This window comes from Carlito syrichta, unplaced genomic scaffold (genome assembly GCF_000164805.1).
Source record: "Carlito syrichta isolate Samal-C Ts95f unplaced genomic scaffold, Tarsius_syrichta-2.0.1 Scaffold289796, whole genome shotgun sequence".
NCBI lineage: Eukaryota > Metazoa > Chordata > Mammalia > Primates > Tarsiidae > Carlito > Carlito syrichta.
This window is the reverse complement of record NW_007233892.1, coordinates 539,205-557,593: the sequence shown is the minus strand read 5'-3', so window position 1 is coordinate 557,593 and position 18,389 is coordinate 539,205. Positions and strand designations below refer to the sequence as shown.

The 18,389-nt window shown below is 37.0% G+C and overlaps 1 protein-coding gene across 4 annotated transcripts in view; it reads right to left on the bottom strand.

The window, feature by feature from the left end:
- The window catches only part of SLIT2 (slit guidance ligand 2), a 387,750-nt gene that overhangs the window by 6,422 nt on the left and 362,939 nt on the right, over positions 1-18,389 (bottom strand). For all 4 annotated transcript variants that reach the window (XM_008054352.2, XM_021710555.1, XM_021710556.1 and 1 more), the window contains 4 exons: positions 16,979-17,116; positions 16,628-16,868; positions 15,256-15,386; positions 2,826-2,980 (listed from right to left, as the gene is read on the bottom strand). In XM_008054352.2, the coding sequence (XP_008052543.1) occupies positions 2,826-2,980; positions 15,256-15,386; positions 16,628-16,868; positions 16,979-17,116 (665 nt within the window). The remainder of the gene's footprint in view (positions 1-2,825; positions 2,981-15,255; positions 15,387-16,627; positions 16,869-16,978; positions 17,117-18,389) is intronic.

The following is an 18,389-nucleotide window of genomic DNA, read 5'->3' as shown; positions in this document are numbered from 1 at the left end:
ATCAAGACTGAAGTCCTTTGTCCTGTGTGGCAGCACTGGGAGGGGATTTGTGATATATGCATGAATCCCTATGTGCGGGTCTTATTTAGTTAATATTATTATTATTGTTCTGTTAGATAGTAAGGTTTTGGTTGGACTTTTATATAGAAAAAATCAAAGATTAAATTGTTATGTGTTAAGTAAGACTTATACTATGGATAGTTGATAACCTAAGGGTAGGTTAAGTTGTTTCTCCCTATACTTCTGGAGGAGAGAACGCATCACCTTCGTGTCCCTGTTTTTAAACTGAACTTGTTTACCTCACTCTCCTTTTCTAACTGCTTCTCATGCCTTTTCCACCCAGCATTCAAAGCAGTGGTCTAATGGGTTCCTCGCATTTTAGAAATCCGAATCTCCCTTGAAACCACAGTCTGAGCTGGAAGGAAGTGGTCCCAGGGGCTGGGATGAAAGTGGTTTCCCTCAGGCCTGGCTGGGAAAGAGGTGAGGTCTGGGTTCTTTTTCTTGCTCTACCCTTAGAAGGATTGGCGCTTTTCATTTTGGAATTTAAAAACTTTTTTCTTAAAAAAAAAATGTTCTGACCTAGATAATCCCATCCTGTATTTTAAAAATTTATTTTGCACTATGTTCTAAAGGGGTTTTAAAAATGAAATGAAATAGTTTCTAATAAAAGCATAATAAAATCAAGTGAAGGACAAATCTGGAAATAAACAATAAAAAACCCCACAAAGCTTAGATTTCTTCTCTCCCTGCTTGATGTTAAGAAGTGAATGATGATTGCAAGTGGCTTTGGAGTCAGATAGATGAGGACTTAAGTGAGGTGTCTACTACTTAATACCTTTCTGAACTTGGAAAAGTTATAAAAGTCCCTGAGGCTGTCCTCTCTGGAACCGTAAAACAGAGAAAATAATACTTACTTCTTAAGGTCTCTGAAGACAAGACTATAAAAGAAACATTATGTTGGGGACACAGCATGCGCTTACAATAAATATAATTTATTTTCTCTCAAATCACAGGTACATCTGTGACTTGCTTCAGCCATCCCAAAGCAACCTGGTTAAGTGGAATACAGATTATTTTTGTTTTCAGTAAGTCTCAGAGTTGTGATTCTCATTAAGCAATCAGACCAGTCAATTTAGTGAGTCAGCTCAATGTGCAATAGTTTAATTATAATGCATTATAGTTACTTGAAGATGGGTCTGCATTCCTAGCTTTCCAAGGACATTTCTTTTCTAACTTTGTATTCTATATGTATCCATTTACTTAGTTTCCAGCATGAGGTAGGTGCTTAATGAATATTTACAGAGTTGAATCAAATACTCTGAATTGTTTCTTGAAAAAATCTAACTTTATAAAAGTGTTAAGATTTTCTACTACTGAAATTATTAAAAACAGAAGTGTTCTAGACTTAGAGGACAATTCCAAAATGCCTTAAGAGAAGGCTTTGAGGGGTTAAGATAATGGTGCTGCATCCCAATGTTACTATTCTTCAGGGAATAACATGAAACTTCATGCAAATACCTGTCATGGTGAAGAAATCAGGTACATTGACCTGTTCAGAAGCTTTAGCTTATTTATCTGTGAAAGAAATTAGTTTTATCTGTCAATTCAAATCAATTTTATACAATTTAATTCATTACACCTCCATTCAACATCACTTGCTTTCTTGCTCCTTTGCCTGAATTTTGAAATTCTATGCCTCCAGCTTATATTTGCTTCTTCAGCTAGAGACAAGAGTGGGAGTTCTTTCCTTTGTGGGTCCTCTTCTCTGGGCACCATTAGAACTTTGCTTATAGCTCTGCCCCTTATTTATTCACTCATCTGCCTTCTTGTTACTTAAAAATAAAGTTCAGGGTCTTTATCATTCCAAGGTTTAATTTACCTTTCCGATCCTCTCTCTTGTTCATTCACATTAAGATACTACCTTCACAGGACTACTTCCTGTTTTCTCAGTACAATTTGTACATTGAATTCATTCATTCATTCACTGGATTGGGTTAATTATCTTGTCATCCACATGAATTAGCAACTGGTAGTGCAGAAATCCCAGCACTGTAACATCTGACTGAGCTTTGTAGGGTCAGCTTCCCTAAGGGAGCTGTGGTGAGGTTATCTACTCCCTGGATTGTTTGGAGTTTGTTTCATCATTTTCGTTATTGTCTCTCTGCCCACTAACCAACTTTTTTTCTCTTATAGACCAGATCAAATTTACAATTCAATGAGGCCTGGTACAGTGGCTCAGACCTGTTATTCCAGCACTTTTGGGGACTGAGGGGGAAGGATTGCTTGAGTCCCAGAGATTGAGACCAGCCTGGGAAACATAGTGAGACCTTGTTTTTACAAAAACAATAAGAAAATTAGCTGGGTATGGTAGTATGCACCTGTAGTCTCAGCTACTTGGGAGGTTGAAGTGGAAGGATCTCCTAAGCCCAGATGTTTGAGGCTGCAGTGAGCCATTATGATGCCTCTGAACTCCAGCCTGGGTGACAGAGTGAGATCCCAACACACACACACCACAAAAAAGATTAATTGATATGAGCTGTAAATTACCTAAGATGAGATAATGTAATAGACAAAAAATATATTAAATAATGTCCTCCTCTACCCTAGTGACACATATTTAGTGAGAACCAGAGTCAGGATTATGAAATGTTTCTTTAACACTCATCTAGAGATCTTTCTGTTCTAACTTTGCAGTCCACCTTTCAATGACTGATTGCTACTGGTCAAATGCAAAAATTGATGCACTAGGCATCAATGATTTCAGAATTAATTTACGATGAGAATCATATGATTTGAGGACCCAATGCATTTGGAAGAGAACTTACCTCCTACATAGAGTGGAGAGTCAAAATTCAGAGTGGATTGCTTTGACAAGTTGGTGATGATCTTGGGGCTACCTCCATCCACAGACAAAGAGAGACTCTGATCCAGGGCGAGCAGTTCTACAATGTGGAAGTTTCCATCATTGATCGTCTCCACGCTACAATGGAAAAACAATTTAGCCAATTCTTCTATTTTCTTTTCGTTAAAGAAAAGTAGATAAGATATAAACTTCAATAAGCCACTCCTTGAAAAAAGGCACTTATATCTAACATTAATGAAGACAAAGCTCAGGAGTTGATTTTTTTTTCAAAAAAGATATTTTCGAGGAGATGCAATCAATTTCAGCTTCTAAGTAACTGAATACAAAATAAGTCTGTGCTCCCATGGGGAGAAGTGGAAAGGAGTACCTTTTATCATTATCCAGCCACATTATCTCAATGTGTAGGAATTACAAAGGATAATTTATGCATTTTCTTTTAAATGCTACAAAAGTTCCATTTACTAAGCTGCTGTTACTCTAAATCATATTGAAAAGACAAGGAACATACACCTGTGCCAAGTTGACTCTAGATTCACTGATGTTGGGATATTGCTGGCTTCTGCTCTCATAACACTGTATATTAAGACTTATCAGAATCAAACATACAAACAAATACAAAAATAAATAACTTGGTGGGATCTTGGCACTTTCTGAAATTTTGTAATGATATACTCCTACTTTCTGTGCATTTTTTAGATGGGTGCTCATTGACTGATACTATTATGAATAAGTCTATGTTCAGTGGAGACTTGAGAATAACAGATTACATAAAATTCTCAACATAGTCAGAGCTAAGAAATCTAGCACTGACAATCGTTTTTCAGTTTCTTTTCTATAACTTGTCAGCGCTGGGTTTAGTGATTATTACTGTCACCTACAAGCACAAAACAAAACAAGAAACTTGAAAGGGCTTACAGAAATTCAAAAAATGGATAAAAACAAAAAGATTAAGAAATAAGGTGACTGGAAAATAAGAACTGAAAGATAAGATGAAGCTGAGTGCAATTAGTAAACATGTGTTAAATGGTTTTAAAGTGTGGTTTCAAATCTAACTCTGAGTTATGGCAGACAAAAAAGAAAACAGGATCAATGAAACAGGATCAAAGAAGAAAACAGTGCAGTGTCAGGAATATACTTACCTTTCATTACACAGGCAAAATATGGCATGATAGAAATGGGGTCAAAAAGTAAATAGTGATTATTAAAGACCTAACATTCTGCAATACTGACCGGAAAGATTGAAAATGACTCCAAAGTGAAAATATGGAAACATATGATTGATTATTCCTAAATGTGAATACCTAATACTTCTGACACAAGATGACTGCCTACATTTACAGGTTCTGATATTAAAATTTATAAAAAGGTAAAGACTGAAAGTGACAGAAAACTGTATTAACATTGCTACATGGTTCTCATCACGGGAGTCTAATCGTATTTCATTATTTATTGACATAATAAGAAGGTTTTGACTCGAGAACAATATGACTCATTCTGCAGAAATGTGATATCACTTGATATCATTTAATTCTCTTGGAGTAAGTGCTTAGAAGAGTCCATGTGTACAGGACTCTTTGACAGCCTGTCTCAGATATCAAATTTTAAAAATTAAATGTTAGACATGCTAATCAATATTTTTGCCTTCTGCACATTTAATTATCCCCATATTTAACACTATCAAAATCAACAGAGGAAACAATAGACTTTCTAGAAAGTGATTTCTAAATAAAACAGTATACCAAAAGTTAGTGGTCTTAAACATGACTGTTTCTAAGGGAACAATTAGGTTATTAGTAATATTGGCTCATAGTTAAACATACAGATTTTGTAGTCACATAAACCTGAATTTGAACCTTTGTCTTGCATTTATTAAATGTTTGATTTTAGATAAGTTACTTATTTACTAATACATTTCAGTTTTTTCTTTAGTAAATGCTAATATATATTTCTCCCTTCACTGGCTATGGTTTGAAGTCTATATGAAATGATTTTTAAAAAATGCATAGCATAACCAAGTTGAGGGTTAGATATTAGCCTCACAATCTCCTTCAGCAACTCCCATCACCACAACCATCATCATCTTACAAATAATTCAATGCTATTTCAGAACTTTCTTCAGGAGGAAATTTAACTTAGCTTTATATTTAATATTCATTATAAGAAAATACTAAAGGCTGACAGAAATATGACTTTCTTGGGGAATATCTTGTTCAAGTTGCTAAAAGTTTTAAAGTAAAACGTTACAATAAATAGAGGGGATAGAAACCAATTTCTTTTTCCTTTGGAATTACAAATAACTCTTTAAGTGGTTGCATATGAATGTTCTAAGAACACTGATCTTAATTAAATGTTTAAATATTCATAATTAGGTCCTCTTTTTTCCTTTAAAACCGCAAAGAAAAGGCCCATATGTACTGACAAATGGATTTTTGGTTACATGATGGTCTCAGACAACTGAGGCATCCATGATGGTATTGGATGCAGTACAACTGAATGGCTTAAGTAAAACCTTTAAAGTTTTATACATCCTAATGCAGTGCTTCAGCTAGCAACCTGGAGGGTAAGTAGCCTCTTCATCAACTCACTTTACTTACTGCTTCTCTATTCTCTTTTTTGTTCCATTTTTAAAAACAGTACATGACTTAAATTCCCACTAATTATAGCTACTTTAAAATAAGGGTCATATATTATTTACTTCTGTATTTCTTAATGTTTCCAGCAGAGTGTCTGGTAAATAGTAGACACACACACACACACACACACACATACACACACAAATACACACACACACACACACACACATAGCAAATATGTATTGATGATGTATTGGAAATAACATATATATATAATTAGTAACATGAATTAGACTATAGTTATCTTTAATCATTAGGTTTTCCAGAACATTTAGGATTGAACTTCTAAAAGAATGATTTTCTTTAAAAAATTTGGAATTTTCAGTACAAGTATTTTGAAGGATAATGCTGAGAGATAAATCTTGCTCAGACTATCCTACCTTTCATTAGATGTGTGATCTTGGGTTAGTGTGACCTAGGGTGATTTTTCTTTGCCTTTTTCCCCCCTCATCAGAGAAATATATATAATAAGAGCAAAGAAAGATATAGCACATAGTACAGGCCAAGTACCATTGTAAGAACTTTACACGGATCACCTCACTAAAGCGTCACAAGAGTTGGGTATTTAGGATACCCAAGGTGACAAAGCGAGTTAGTGACTAAACAGATTTGAAGCCAGGTTGCCTGGCTGCAGTGTATGTGCTCTCAATTAATATGTACTATTTGTACAATTGACAACCTGAAGAGTACCTAGAACTATACAAATGGCAAGTGTTCTCATAACTAACACACCTTTAATGTTTCTCTCTCCAATATTCTAACAAACCTTTAATATTTCTCTCCCAAATATTCTGGGAATATCCCATCACTAACAAGCCTTTAATATTTCTCTCCCAAATATCCTGGGAATAAAGTCCAGTAGCAAATACCCTTATATGACAGCTGCACAATCAGGTTCATTTACTGAAAATCACTGAATTATAAAAAAGCAATAATCTTATAATAGGAGTTTTAAGGTCATGAGAATGCATACAAAGTATATGGATTTGAAAACTGAATTTGGATTTGATTTTCTCAATTACGAATGAGATTCAGACTGACTAAATTTTTCTTGCCCTAAACATCTTAATGGTCTAATCTGATCATTCTAGATCCTGGTAATAGTTAACACTGAATTTAATTCTGTTTATATCTCCCTGGAATTAAGTGAGGCCTCATCTTGACTTTCAACAAGTTAAGTATTGCAGAGTTAATATGTATTTTTAGATTATTTGTTTTTTAAGACGATATTGTATATATGGGGCCTGAAAAGAATATGTCAGTTAGTAATATTTTCAACTGGTGTTTCATGCTATCTTCTATAGCTTGAGATGAACTGGGAATGCTCAGGAACCCTTTGCCAACATACCTCTTTAAAATTAGAGCAGCGATCAACACACCAGTCATTACATGGTAGGACTGCCTGGGCTATCATCAGTTTTGTAGTCTATCACAGCTCTTTGCTATATACCCACGTGTATATACCTATGGCATCCTTTTGGGTTCTGGTAAGTATTGATAAACTCTCTTTAACTATTTCCTAAGGAACTATGTATATATTTGATGACTCACAGAAGTCGCAAGTGAACCACTTAACTTGGAGTCATTCCACAGGGAACATAAATTGCATTTATTACTATTATTATGTAGTTTCATTTTACTACAGTCATCTATTACCCAAGATTTGTTTCCTTGAATTTCTGGACTGAATACATGTATCAAAACAGTTACCGAACTATGCCTGTGATTACCACAAAAAAGAGTTGCAAAACTTGGGGCTTAAAAAAATCAGGGGCTCTAAAATGTCTCTCATTCTTTCTCTATTCTGCTTATGCAGGACACATTAACAATTGTTCTAGCTCAACCATAAATATTAAGATATCTCAGTAGTTTAATAAACAGCTTTTTTTCTTATGTGAATTCCAGGTTTTGCCTTAAAATTTTAAAGTATCTGGTGGCATATTCTATACAATGGAATGGGAATTGGAAATCACACTCAACTGGTCGTCTTATTTTGATATCTCTGAGATGAATGCATTTCATTTGTGGAATGGGGATGATAATAAAAAAATGTCCTTGCCTATCTCTTTAAGTCAAAAGGAATAGGAAAGCCAAATGAGGTTAAAGATATCTATGTATACCTATAATTGTTTTTCATAAGCAAGTTTTACAAAAAACAGTTTGTTGGTAATGGTATATTTTAATCAGTACTTTTAAGACTGGTTAAATAAAATTCACTAAAATAGATAGAAAAGGACTCCTATATTTGAACATAATGTAGTGTTAGATGTGATGACACAGAGTTGTCCCTTTAGCATCTATCAATCAGTATCCAGATATTTGAGCATGAAGAGTACTCACAAACCACCAGCATCACCCATTACTGTGAACCTACTCTGTGTCAACCACTTTCATGCGTTATTTCCAATTCTCACAACACCTGTGGGGGGAAAAAAGTCTAACAGCATTTACAGAGATGATGAAACTGAAGCACAAAGACACGAAGCAACTTGCCCAAGGTTATAAAACAACTAAATGGTGGTGCCGTGCCATGTGGCATACGAAGAATGCCTGAATGTTTATCTTGGAAATAAGAAAACCAAGTAGAATCTGTCTACTGTCTGCCTCTTAATGAGCCTCAACTCCTCAGAAACAGATACTGTCTTTGTTGAGTTTCCTTATTATTTTTGTTAAAATGTAAGTCTGCAAGTTGCACAAACCAGAGGCCTCTATAGCCAACCAAATCCGACAGGAGGCAATGGAAAGCTCCCTGAAGTTGAACAGGTCCCCTAAATATGGAAAATTATCAAGGCATGGTATAGTCCTGTGTAGTAGTAAGGCGGTAATTCATCTGACTTCCCCATTTTTAAACAGCAGTTGACTGTGTTTCCAAAGATGCTGTCTGGTTTGGAAAATGACAATTTGAATCTAAAGAAAGGAGTATACATACACTTTTCCTCAATAACTTTTGTAAACAAAAAAATAGTTTCTCCTTATCTAGATTAAAACAGAGTTGCTTTGAAGGCCAGTAAATTATCAGCCTGTCTGAGAACAAACATTTATTACTCCAGCCCTGTCTTTAAGTTTAGGCTGCCATTCATTCATTCATGCATTCACTCACTCACTCATTCATGGCACCACGACTGAGTCCCTCTTTGTGCTTTTCTCTAAGTGCTGTAGAAATCAGGCAAGTGCCGGGCTCGGTGGCTCAGCCTGTAATCCCGCGCCTTTGGGAGGCTGAGGTAGTGGATTGCCTGAGCCCACGGGTTCGAGACCCGCCTGGGCAGTGAGACCTCATCTCTACAATAAATCAAAAAAAAAAGAAAATCAGCCGGGCGTGTAGCGCACGCCTGCAATTCCGGCTACTCGGAAGGCTGAGGCGGAAGGATCGCCGGAGCCCAGCAGGTCGAGTCTGTGGTGACCGGGAGCGGCTACGGCACTCCAGTCTGGGCGACCGAGTGAGACTCCAAGTCAAAACAAAACAAAACAAAAGAAATCAGGCATGTGTGCCATATTCTACATTCATTCCATTGTTAGAAAGCTTATTTTGTCTCTATTGTTGCTGGTTAGAGCCCTTTAGGCAGTAGGATGGTGGCAAATGTTTAAAAACCGGTTCTGTGGGGAAAAGAAAGGAGAGAGACTAGCTTTGTAGCATTTGCTGACTTTTGTGGTAGATATACTCCCAACATGGCTGATTTCATTATGAATATCATGCATGCTGTTGTAGAACCTGGGATATGCAAAGAGATGCACACGATCAGCTCTCAAAGTACAGCTCAAACATATTCCCTTTGCAGAAGCAACTCTCAAAATATAGTCCCTGGAACACAGCCCTCACCTGAGAACGCGTTAGAAATGCAAATTCTTGGGCCTATCCCAGATGTACTGAGTCAGTAATTAGTGGCTTTTAATGTTTATTTTTTAATTTTAAAGATATGGGGCACAATTCAGGATTATGTGTACAAGTGGTCATTGTACAGGCCAAGTTTGGGCCTCGCTTTGTTCCCCACTTTGCCTGGTTTGAGATCAGATACGCTTAATGATGTTGTGTGCCCCCCGTCCCTCCTTTGGCAGTGTCCTGCTACTGCCAATCCCTTTCTTATAGTATTATGGTAAATGTTTAGGGTCTGCTTATGAATGAGAACACATGGCATTGTTTTAACATGCCTCTCAGGTGATTCCTATGCATGCTCTTTGAAACATCTGCTCTATACTCTGCCTGCATGTTTGGTGTATATTAACAGTAGACATGTCTCCTTGGAGCTGAAATCTTCTGTTAGGAATTAAGAGATAAAATGAGAAAATGTGCATGTTACTTTATTTCTGCAGTTACAAGATAATTACTAATCAGTTTTCTTAAACACACTTAAATCTATGTTAACTATTGTCTCAGTTTTCTTGTTTGTTTGTTTGTTTTGAGTTGGAGTCTCACTCCGTTGCCCAGGCTGGAGTGCAGTGATACACTCACAGCCACCTCAGCGTCAACCTGTTGGGCTTCAGTGATCCTTCTGCCTCAGTCTTCCAAGTAGCCGGAACTACAGGGATGCGCTATTACGCCTGGTTAATTATTTATTTATTGTAGAGACAAGGCCTCACTAAGTTGCCTTGGCTGGTCTCAAATCCATGGGTTCAGGTAATCCACTTGCCTCGCCTCCCAAAGTGCTGAGATTACAGGCTGAGCTACCAAGCCTCGCCTATCTCAGTTTTTAAATAGTAGCTGACTATTTTTCCAAAGAAGCTGTCTGGTTTGGAAAATGACATTAACTTGAATCTAAAGAAGCATATATTTTTCATTAATAATATTTTAAAAATGTTTCTCCTTATCTAGATTTTAAAAAATTACTTTGAAGTCGGCAGCAAATTTTCAGTCTAGACTTAATTTCATGAAATAATTGTCCTTACACTGATTTATATGAAATAATAGCTGACATCTAAGGTCCACCATACTCAGTGATCTATCACAGAAACAAATAATTGATTACCATATGCTCTGACTCGTAAGGGAGTCCTGAACATTTACCACAACACTACAAGACAAGGATGGGCAGTCGCTGAACACTGCCAGGGTATGCGTGGGGGGGGGCGCGCGTGTAACTTCACTGAGGGTACCTGATCGTAAACCAGGGGAAGTAAGGACCAGATGAAGACCCAAACTGCACCTGCACGTAGACTACTACTACTACTACTTATTATTATTATTATTATTTTTGAGTTGGAGTCTCACTCCATCACCCAGACTGGAGTGCAGTGGCACACTCATGGCCACCCCAGTGTCAACCCACAGGGCTCTGGTAATCCTTCTGCCTCAGCCTTCCAAGTAGCCGGAACTACAGACGTGCGCTACCATGCCCGGCTAATTTTTTTTTTTTTTTAAATTGTAGAGACGAGGACTCGCCAAGTTACCTAGGCAGGTCTCGAACCCAATAGGCTCAGGCCATCCACTCACCTCGGCCTCCCAAAGTACTGGGATTACAGGCTAAGTCACTGAGCCTGGCCCACGTAAATTACTTATACCTAATCCTGACTTGCACCCCACATCTTTATAATAAAATAAAGTAAGAGAATCCCTCATCATATAAAAGTACATTTTTAAAAATAAAATATATATTTAACCCAAAAAACATCCTACAGAAACAATAAGTTAATATATTATTAATCCTCCAATTTTATTAGATTTAATTTTGATAAAATAAAATTCATTTCCCCCGTTGTTGAAAATTAGCCAGGGAACTGAAATGATGCACCTAATGTACAAAATTATTTCTGTGTGCAAGGCTCCCATAACACATTAAATAATACAAAATTGAGAAAACAACGTTTTACCAAAGCAAATTTTGTATGACATACAATTATGACAATAAAGCTGAACTTAAGTGAAGACAAATCAGGTTATAAAAACTTAATTCAACCAGACAAAATACTTAATAGCAACTCATGGAAAGCTTATGGAGTGCAACAATATTATTGATGGGTCATACTACGGAGTAAGGGAAGAAGTACTTTTCATTAAAGATTTCACCCGGTAGTAAGGGTCTGAACAAGGAAAGAGGTGCTGACACTTTCTGACATTTGAACAAAAGTCAGAAAATTAACTGGAGCATAGTTAACACTTGGGACAAATTGCAAACTGAAGGTGAGGGAAAGAAAAAGATTAAGAGTAAATTCACTATAGCTGTGACGCCGAAGAAGCGGTTGATGCTTTTCTTTTTTATTTTTAATTTTTTTTAAATTTTAAAATTTTTTATTATAAAGATGTGGGGTGAATTACAATTCAGGGTTAGGTATACAAACGTTGATTATGCAGGTACCCTTGTTGATGACGTATGCCCCTCCCTCCCCTGGCAGTTTCCCTCAACTGCCAATCCCACTCTCCCCCTTCCCTGACAGTTTCCCATTACTGCCAAACGCTTTCTTATAGTGTTATAATTGTTCAAGGTTTGCTTATGAGTGAGAACATATGGTACTCTGTTGTTTGTTTCTGTGATAGATCCCTGAGTATGATCAACTCCAAATCTATCAATGAAATAAGGAATGTGATGGGAACACAGGTGGTGAAGCAAATAAAACGAACTCAGTTTCGGACATCATGAATTTGTGATACCAATAGTGATCATTATTTACAATCTGCTGTGCATTGTTCTCAATGCTTTACATGTAATCAAGTCATACAATTTTTACTGCTATCCCATGAAGAGGGCACTATTACTTATCATCCCCATGTGCCAGATGAGGGCCAGAAAGCAGAAGCAATTTGCCCAAGACACACTGTTAATGGATGCCAGTGCTGGGACTTGAATCAAGAGTACTTGCTCTTTTCTATTATTTGTTTTATTTTTGAGTGAAAATGACATTCAAATGGCTCAAAATAAAAATAATATAAAATGGCATTCATACAGAAGTCATGTTTCTACTCTCTTCTTCCTCTCTAAGTCTAGTTTATCTTTATACAAATACATGGAAATACAAGTTCCTGTATTTACCACCTTTGACACTGTTCTTCCTTACATTTTATTTATTTTTAACTGAGCAATATATCTTGGAAATCTTTCTTTTTTCTTTTTTTTTTTGAGTAAGAGTCTCACTCTCGCTCAGGCTGGAGCGCAGTGGAGCACGCTCATGGCCACTGCAGCCTTGACCTCCTGGACTCAAGAGATCCTCCCGTCTCAGCCTTCCAAGTAACTGGAACTATAGTGGCACAACACCATTCCTGGCTAATTTTATTTTATTTCTTTTTATTGTAGAAACAATGTCTCGCCTTTTTGTCCAAGCTGGTTTCGAACCCTTGGACTCAGGCAATCCTCTTGCCTTCACCTTCCAAAGTGCTGGGATTACAGGCATGAGCCACCATGCCTGGCTTTAGAAATCTTTCAATATTATGCATAGAGAGGGTCATTTCCTTCTTTTTTCCTTATTTCCTTTTTTCTTAATAAAATAATATGTATTAATTTTCTTAATATACAGTGTTACATCGTTAATATAAATTAATATAGCATATTATACATATCTATGTATCTGAATTCTGGGTTTCTGTTGCTTCTTTTCTTTCATTAAAAACTAATGTCATACATTTTCTTGACTGGTGTGTCATAAACTAAAAGGCAAGAATTAAATTAAAGTTATGTTTCCCTAGATCTCACATTATGTATTTCTATTATACGATCTTCTAGCAGAAACATGAACTCCTGTTTCTTAATAAAGAGCATGCAGCATGATATTCTTTTCACAAGATATACTCTATTCTTTGTTAGTCGGAAAAGGTGATGAACAAAAATGCTCTAAGTTCTCAGTTGGATATAAACACTTGGGTTTCTACAAATTATCTAGAAAATTTTCAGTATATTTTATGTGATACGTGAACACTAGCATTAATAAGCCAACCTCAAAACTGTTGCTATGGTTTCTGAGACTTCTATGCTGCTTCATTACATAGAATAAAACAAATCAAAAAATCCAAAAAGCAATGAACTGCAAATTTCTGAAATATTTTAATGGGCTGAAACACGTAGACACTACATAATTTAAGGCCTAATAATATCTAAAATGTTGGCACTAATTCATCATCATTTGGAGATAAAGTAACTATTGTATTTCACTTGGAAAAAACCAACAATTATGTGTTTGTTTCCATACTCCAAATAATCCCAAGTGGGTTAACACAGCACCAAAAGAACTTATCAAATTCCATTCATGGCTATCATTGGCATCCACTTTCCCAGAACTATTATGACAGATCAAATAAGATGTGAAGCCTTTTGAAGCACATTGGTACACATGAAAATATTAATAAGACAGGTCAGGTCCGGTAGTTCATGCCTGTAATCCTAGCACTTTGGGATGCTGAGATAGGAAGATCACTTGAGGCCAGGAGTTTAATACTACCCTGGGCAGTGTAGCAAGATCCCATTTCTATAAAATTAGAAATAAATAACAAGATGAAGACAAGTATCTCCATTTTACGTCACAATTGATGTCCTCTTACTTGATGCCAAGTGTATTTGACCTACAGATGTGTTTTTTCATCATATGTTGTATTAAAAATGCAAATGAAATTTAAAGGTGAGAAAACTTTATGTTAAAAAATATATATTACTGCCTTTCTTTGAAAAATCAGGAATCTGAAAAACGTGGGCCCATATTTTCACAAGGCAACATTCAGGGAGAAGTAAGTGGATGCAATCCTTTTTTGCCAAAAATTTGCTACTGTTCATTCCAGTCACAACTACTCCTGCTATATTGCCAACATCAAGGTTATTTGTAATGGAGGAATACTTACCTAAAAAGCTAGATACTTTACAGAATAAAAGGGTGAGAACATACTACTTTCTTGCACTTGACATGTTTAATTCATTTACATTACCATTACCTGCCTGGAAAATTTTACCACCTCTTTAAAGGGTGGCTGTTATATGTATATGTAAAGAAAGTAACTGGGTGACTTGTCTGCAGGATGATAAATAACTGGTGTTGCAGCCCACAAGAGGGGCTCTGATGGTTAGCTTGTGCATAAAGCACCAATATTTATGCCCATGAACACTCCCTCTTTCACATTTTCAATATATCAATATCACTTTTTGAAAATGAACTATCAAGGTTAATCACAAAATTGTATGAGTCCCATTTGCTTATTTTGTGTAAGCTCCAAAAGAGCAAGGACTTTGTTCCTTAAAGCTTATGAGAGTGTCTGGCACACAGTAGGTGTTCAACAAATGTGTGTGGATGAGCAGTCTATTTGTTTCCCTGTAGCACTCCTCCATCCTTCTTCACCCAGCTGTTCCCTGAAAAGCTCATATGCAAGCTATATTACCTGAATCAGTAGATTCCTTGTTCTCTGGCATCTGTTTTGGCCAATGGGGAACACAGGCAGGAGATTGTTGGAAGGAGGGAAAGTATTTTGAAGCTGGCTGTTTTCCTGAGAGATGACGGTAGATCTCTATTGAAGGTCCTAGGATCCTGGCAGGCAAGCCCCTACCGAAAGCCTTCTCAGAGCATAGATTTCCATAACTGCTCCCTCTTTTTGATCTCACATTCCTGCATCCCTCATTTCTAGCCTCAGGTTACTTATTGTCCCTGTCACTCTTTGTGTATTGTAGTCCCCTTATAAATCTCTCCTCAAATTACACAACCTAAATATGCCATCTATTCCTGCCAGATTGATCACTATCATATCGCCTGTTGGGGCCAAATTATTCCTTTTCCTTCCCATTACAAGACAATACAGAAGAAGCGGTTCTTCATTAAACAATTTCTTTTCACCTTTACCCATAACTGAGAGATCTTCACCTGTAAATGGCAGAAGCTGGGTGAGAACCAGTGTCGTAGCTGGCACGAACACGTCCTCGGTAGAGTTCTACTGCAATATGGTCTTTGTCACCCTTATACAGGAGGATTCCACTGTCTTCGTCTGTGGCAAACTAGTAAAAAGCAATTCTGGCATTACTAGGATGTATAGTCAATCAAAAAGAAAAAGACTGCTAAGTGATGTGAAAAGGTATTATTATGGTTGTTTTTTTTCCCCCTATGGCCGTGAGAAAATAATTCATGCTGAAATTATTATTTAAAAGGTGACTTATTCCTAAATTTCTTTGTTGCAGATAAATTCATAAATCAATTTGAAAAGAGCAAGAACCAATATATAAACATGTTGGAAGTGCTTAGAACTCTTTTGCTGGAGATTTTCACTTACCTACTTCTTTTGTTCCCAGTATGGTTTTTATTTATGGCACATGTGGAATGTTACTGCACTGAGCAAGATTTACTTTCATATCCCATAAAAAAACGACAGTCTTTACAGTTATGCCACATGCAAGAGGAAATTTCTGTTTTTATCCTGCTCTTTGACTTTTCTGCACTTTCAAAGGACTAGTTGAGTAAGTCAGGACTTAAGCCCCCAAACCACAGCACTGTGCATTTCTCATAACTGTTTGCTGTGGCAAATACCGGAAGGACATATGCCTCCCAGTGTTCTCTTCCTTATGAAAAAAAAAACCCCTCTGCCCCTCATTGGAGTGTCAGTGTCAACCAAATAAGAGATGAGGTCTACAAGAAACTGACTCAAGTCATTTGACTTCAAAATATATTAAACTATTTTGTTTACCAGATAAAACAAACATGTAGACACAATTTATCCCCTGTACTGAACATATATTACCCTAACCTGGTGTAACCTCTTCCATGGAGGTCTGAATGATTTGCTCCCAAGTACACAGTGGCTTGGTGAGAGACAACATTCGAATTTGTTAATTTCATGTCAATTCTTTTAAGTTCTGCATCCAGGTGTTTTTTTCTCACCTGCACTTTTATCTGTGGAAGGTTTCCTAAGAAAAGTTTCCTGTCTGCAGAGGCTGAACTGCAGAGCCATAAAAATAAATGACTAAAGTGTCTTTGCCTAGCACAACAAAACAAGGAAGCATATTTTGTTGCTGTTTGTTTTTTCATAAGATCAAGTAGTGAACAAAATACCTGGTTTCCATTTCATCTTGAAGATCTAAATGATGCTGAGAAGAATTACTAAAGCTATCCACACACAGAGCATTTTCCATAATTATCTTTAGCTGTTTACATGATCATTCACAGGCTATACACATGTGTGTATTCTTTGAAACTGAATTTGGCTTCATATTAGATCAGCTCTTGATAGAGTTGGAACTCTTACCTGAAGTGTAATGTTTGTCTGAGGCCGAACCTTGGCTGAAGGAATTCGAAGATAAGACTCTTTGTTTATGAAATTCACACTGACCAATTTTTCACACTTCTCTCCCTGGTAGCCAGGCAAGCACTGACAGATTGGTTCATTTATCCTGATGATGCACTGAGCTCCATTTTGACAATCAAAATTATCACAAGGGCTAGTTCGAGGGAGAACCATGGGCGGAGAAAACTCACAGAACAAACCACTAAAGAATAAGAAGAGAAATATGTTAATAAGATATTACTTAATTGTCAATGTGAACTGAGACCTATAAGATGTAATTCTAAATATAAATGTGTATATATATATATTTACCTATAACTTTCAGGACAGATGCACGTGTAGCCATTCACTGCATCAGTGCAGTGGGCTCCGTTTTTACACTTATTGTCTTGGCAGTCGTCAAAATCAATGTCGCAGTGCTCACCTATATATCCTGGTGTGCAGTCACATCTGTTTGAACAAGCAGATAATGAATGGTTCAGACCCAACTGAGCCAAAATAAGTAAAAACCTACATTTCATCTAGGAAAAAAATGGTACCATCTTTTAAAAACTTATTTATAAAAGGTTCATAGAGCTCCTAAATTAATGGATGTCTACAAAACTACACTGTTCTGCAAAGTATTCCATTTTCTCACTGTGATCTAACAAAGAAATAATGATCTATTTTTCTTTTTGATAATAGCTGCATCCAGAACCCAAGTAAGAACAGAATAATTGTAGTGGGGGTTCTTCCTTTCTCCTTTCCTCTTTTTCCTTTCTCTGCCTTCCTTATTTCCTTCTCCTGACTTTATTTGCTTTCGGTGTCTTTTAATTTTATTTCTGCCTAATTTATTTGATGATTGAGATGACAAAAGTGCTATGTTACAGAGATTACTAAGAATATTAAGCATATTGTAAAAGTTATTATTAATTTTTTACTTTCCAATAGAGACTAGATGCACCAAAACAAAATATAATTTTAACAAAAGCAAATATATTAACGTTAGATATCCTAATTCACAACGAATCCCGATAATCATTATGGCAGAACAGGATTGACCTAGTGAGGTGGGATAGGGGAACTGATACAAAATTCCTGGGACCAAGCCCATGGACAACTTTTCTGCCTGTCTACCTTGCTGGTTTAGTGGCAGAAGGGGTCTCGGTCTCAGCTGCATTGATGATGAAGAACCAGGGGTAATAATACAGCTGAAATTCTTTGTTCCTGTTCTAACTACTTGGCATATATCGATTCATTGACTCCTCTCCACAGTCCTGTAACACTGGAGATACTAGCACACCCACCAATAGGTGAAGAAACTAAGGAACAAAGAGGTGAACATTTGCTCCAAAGCATTCAACTTTCAAGTGCCATGGCCAGGAATTGAACCCAAGCAATCTGACAAGAAAAACAGGATTTCTTTTTTTTTTTTTTTTTTGAGTTGGAGTCTCACTCTGTCGCCCAGACTGGAGCCACCGCAGCCTCGACCTGCTGGGCTCTGGCGATCCTTCCGCCTCAGCCTTCCGAGTAGCCAGAATTACAGGCTCGCGCTACCACGCCCGGCTGATTTTTTGATTTATTGTAGAGATGAGGTCTCGCTGCCCAGGCGGGTCTCGAACCCGCGGGCTAAGGCAATCCACTCACCTCAGCCTCCCAAAGGCGCGGGATTACAGACTGAGCCACTGAGCCCGGCTGAAAAACAGGATTTCTAACCACTGCATTCTGCTGTTGGATAATTCAT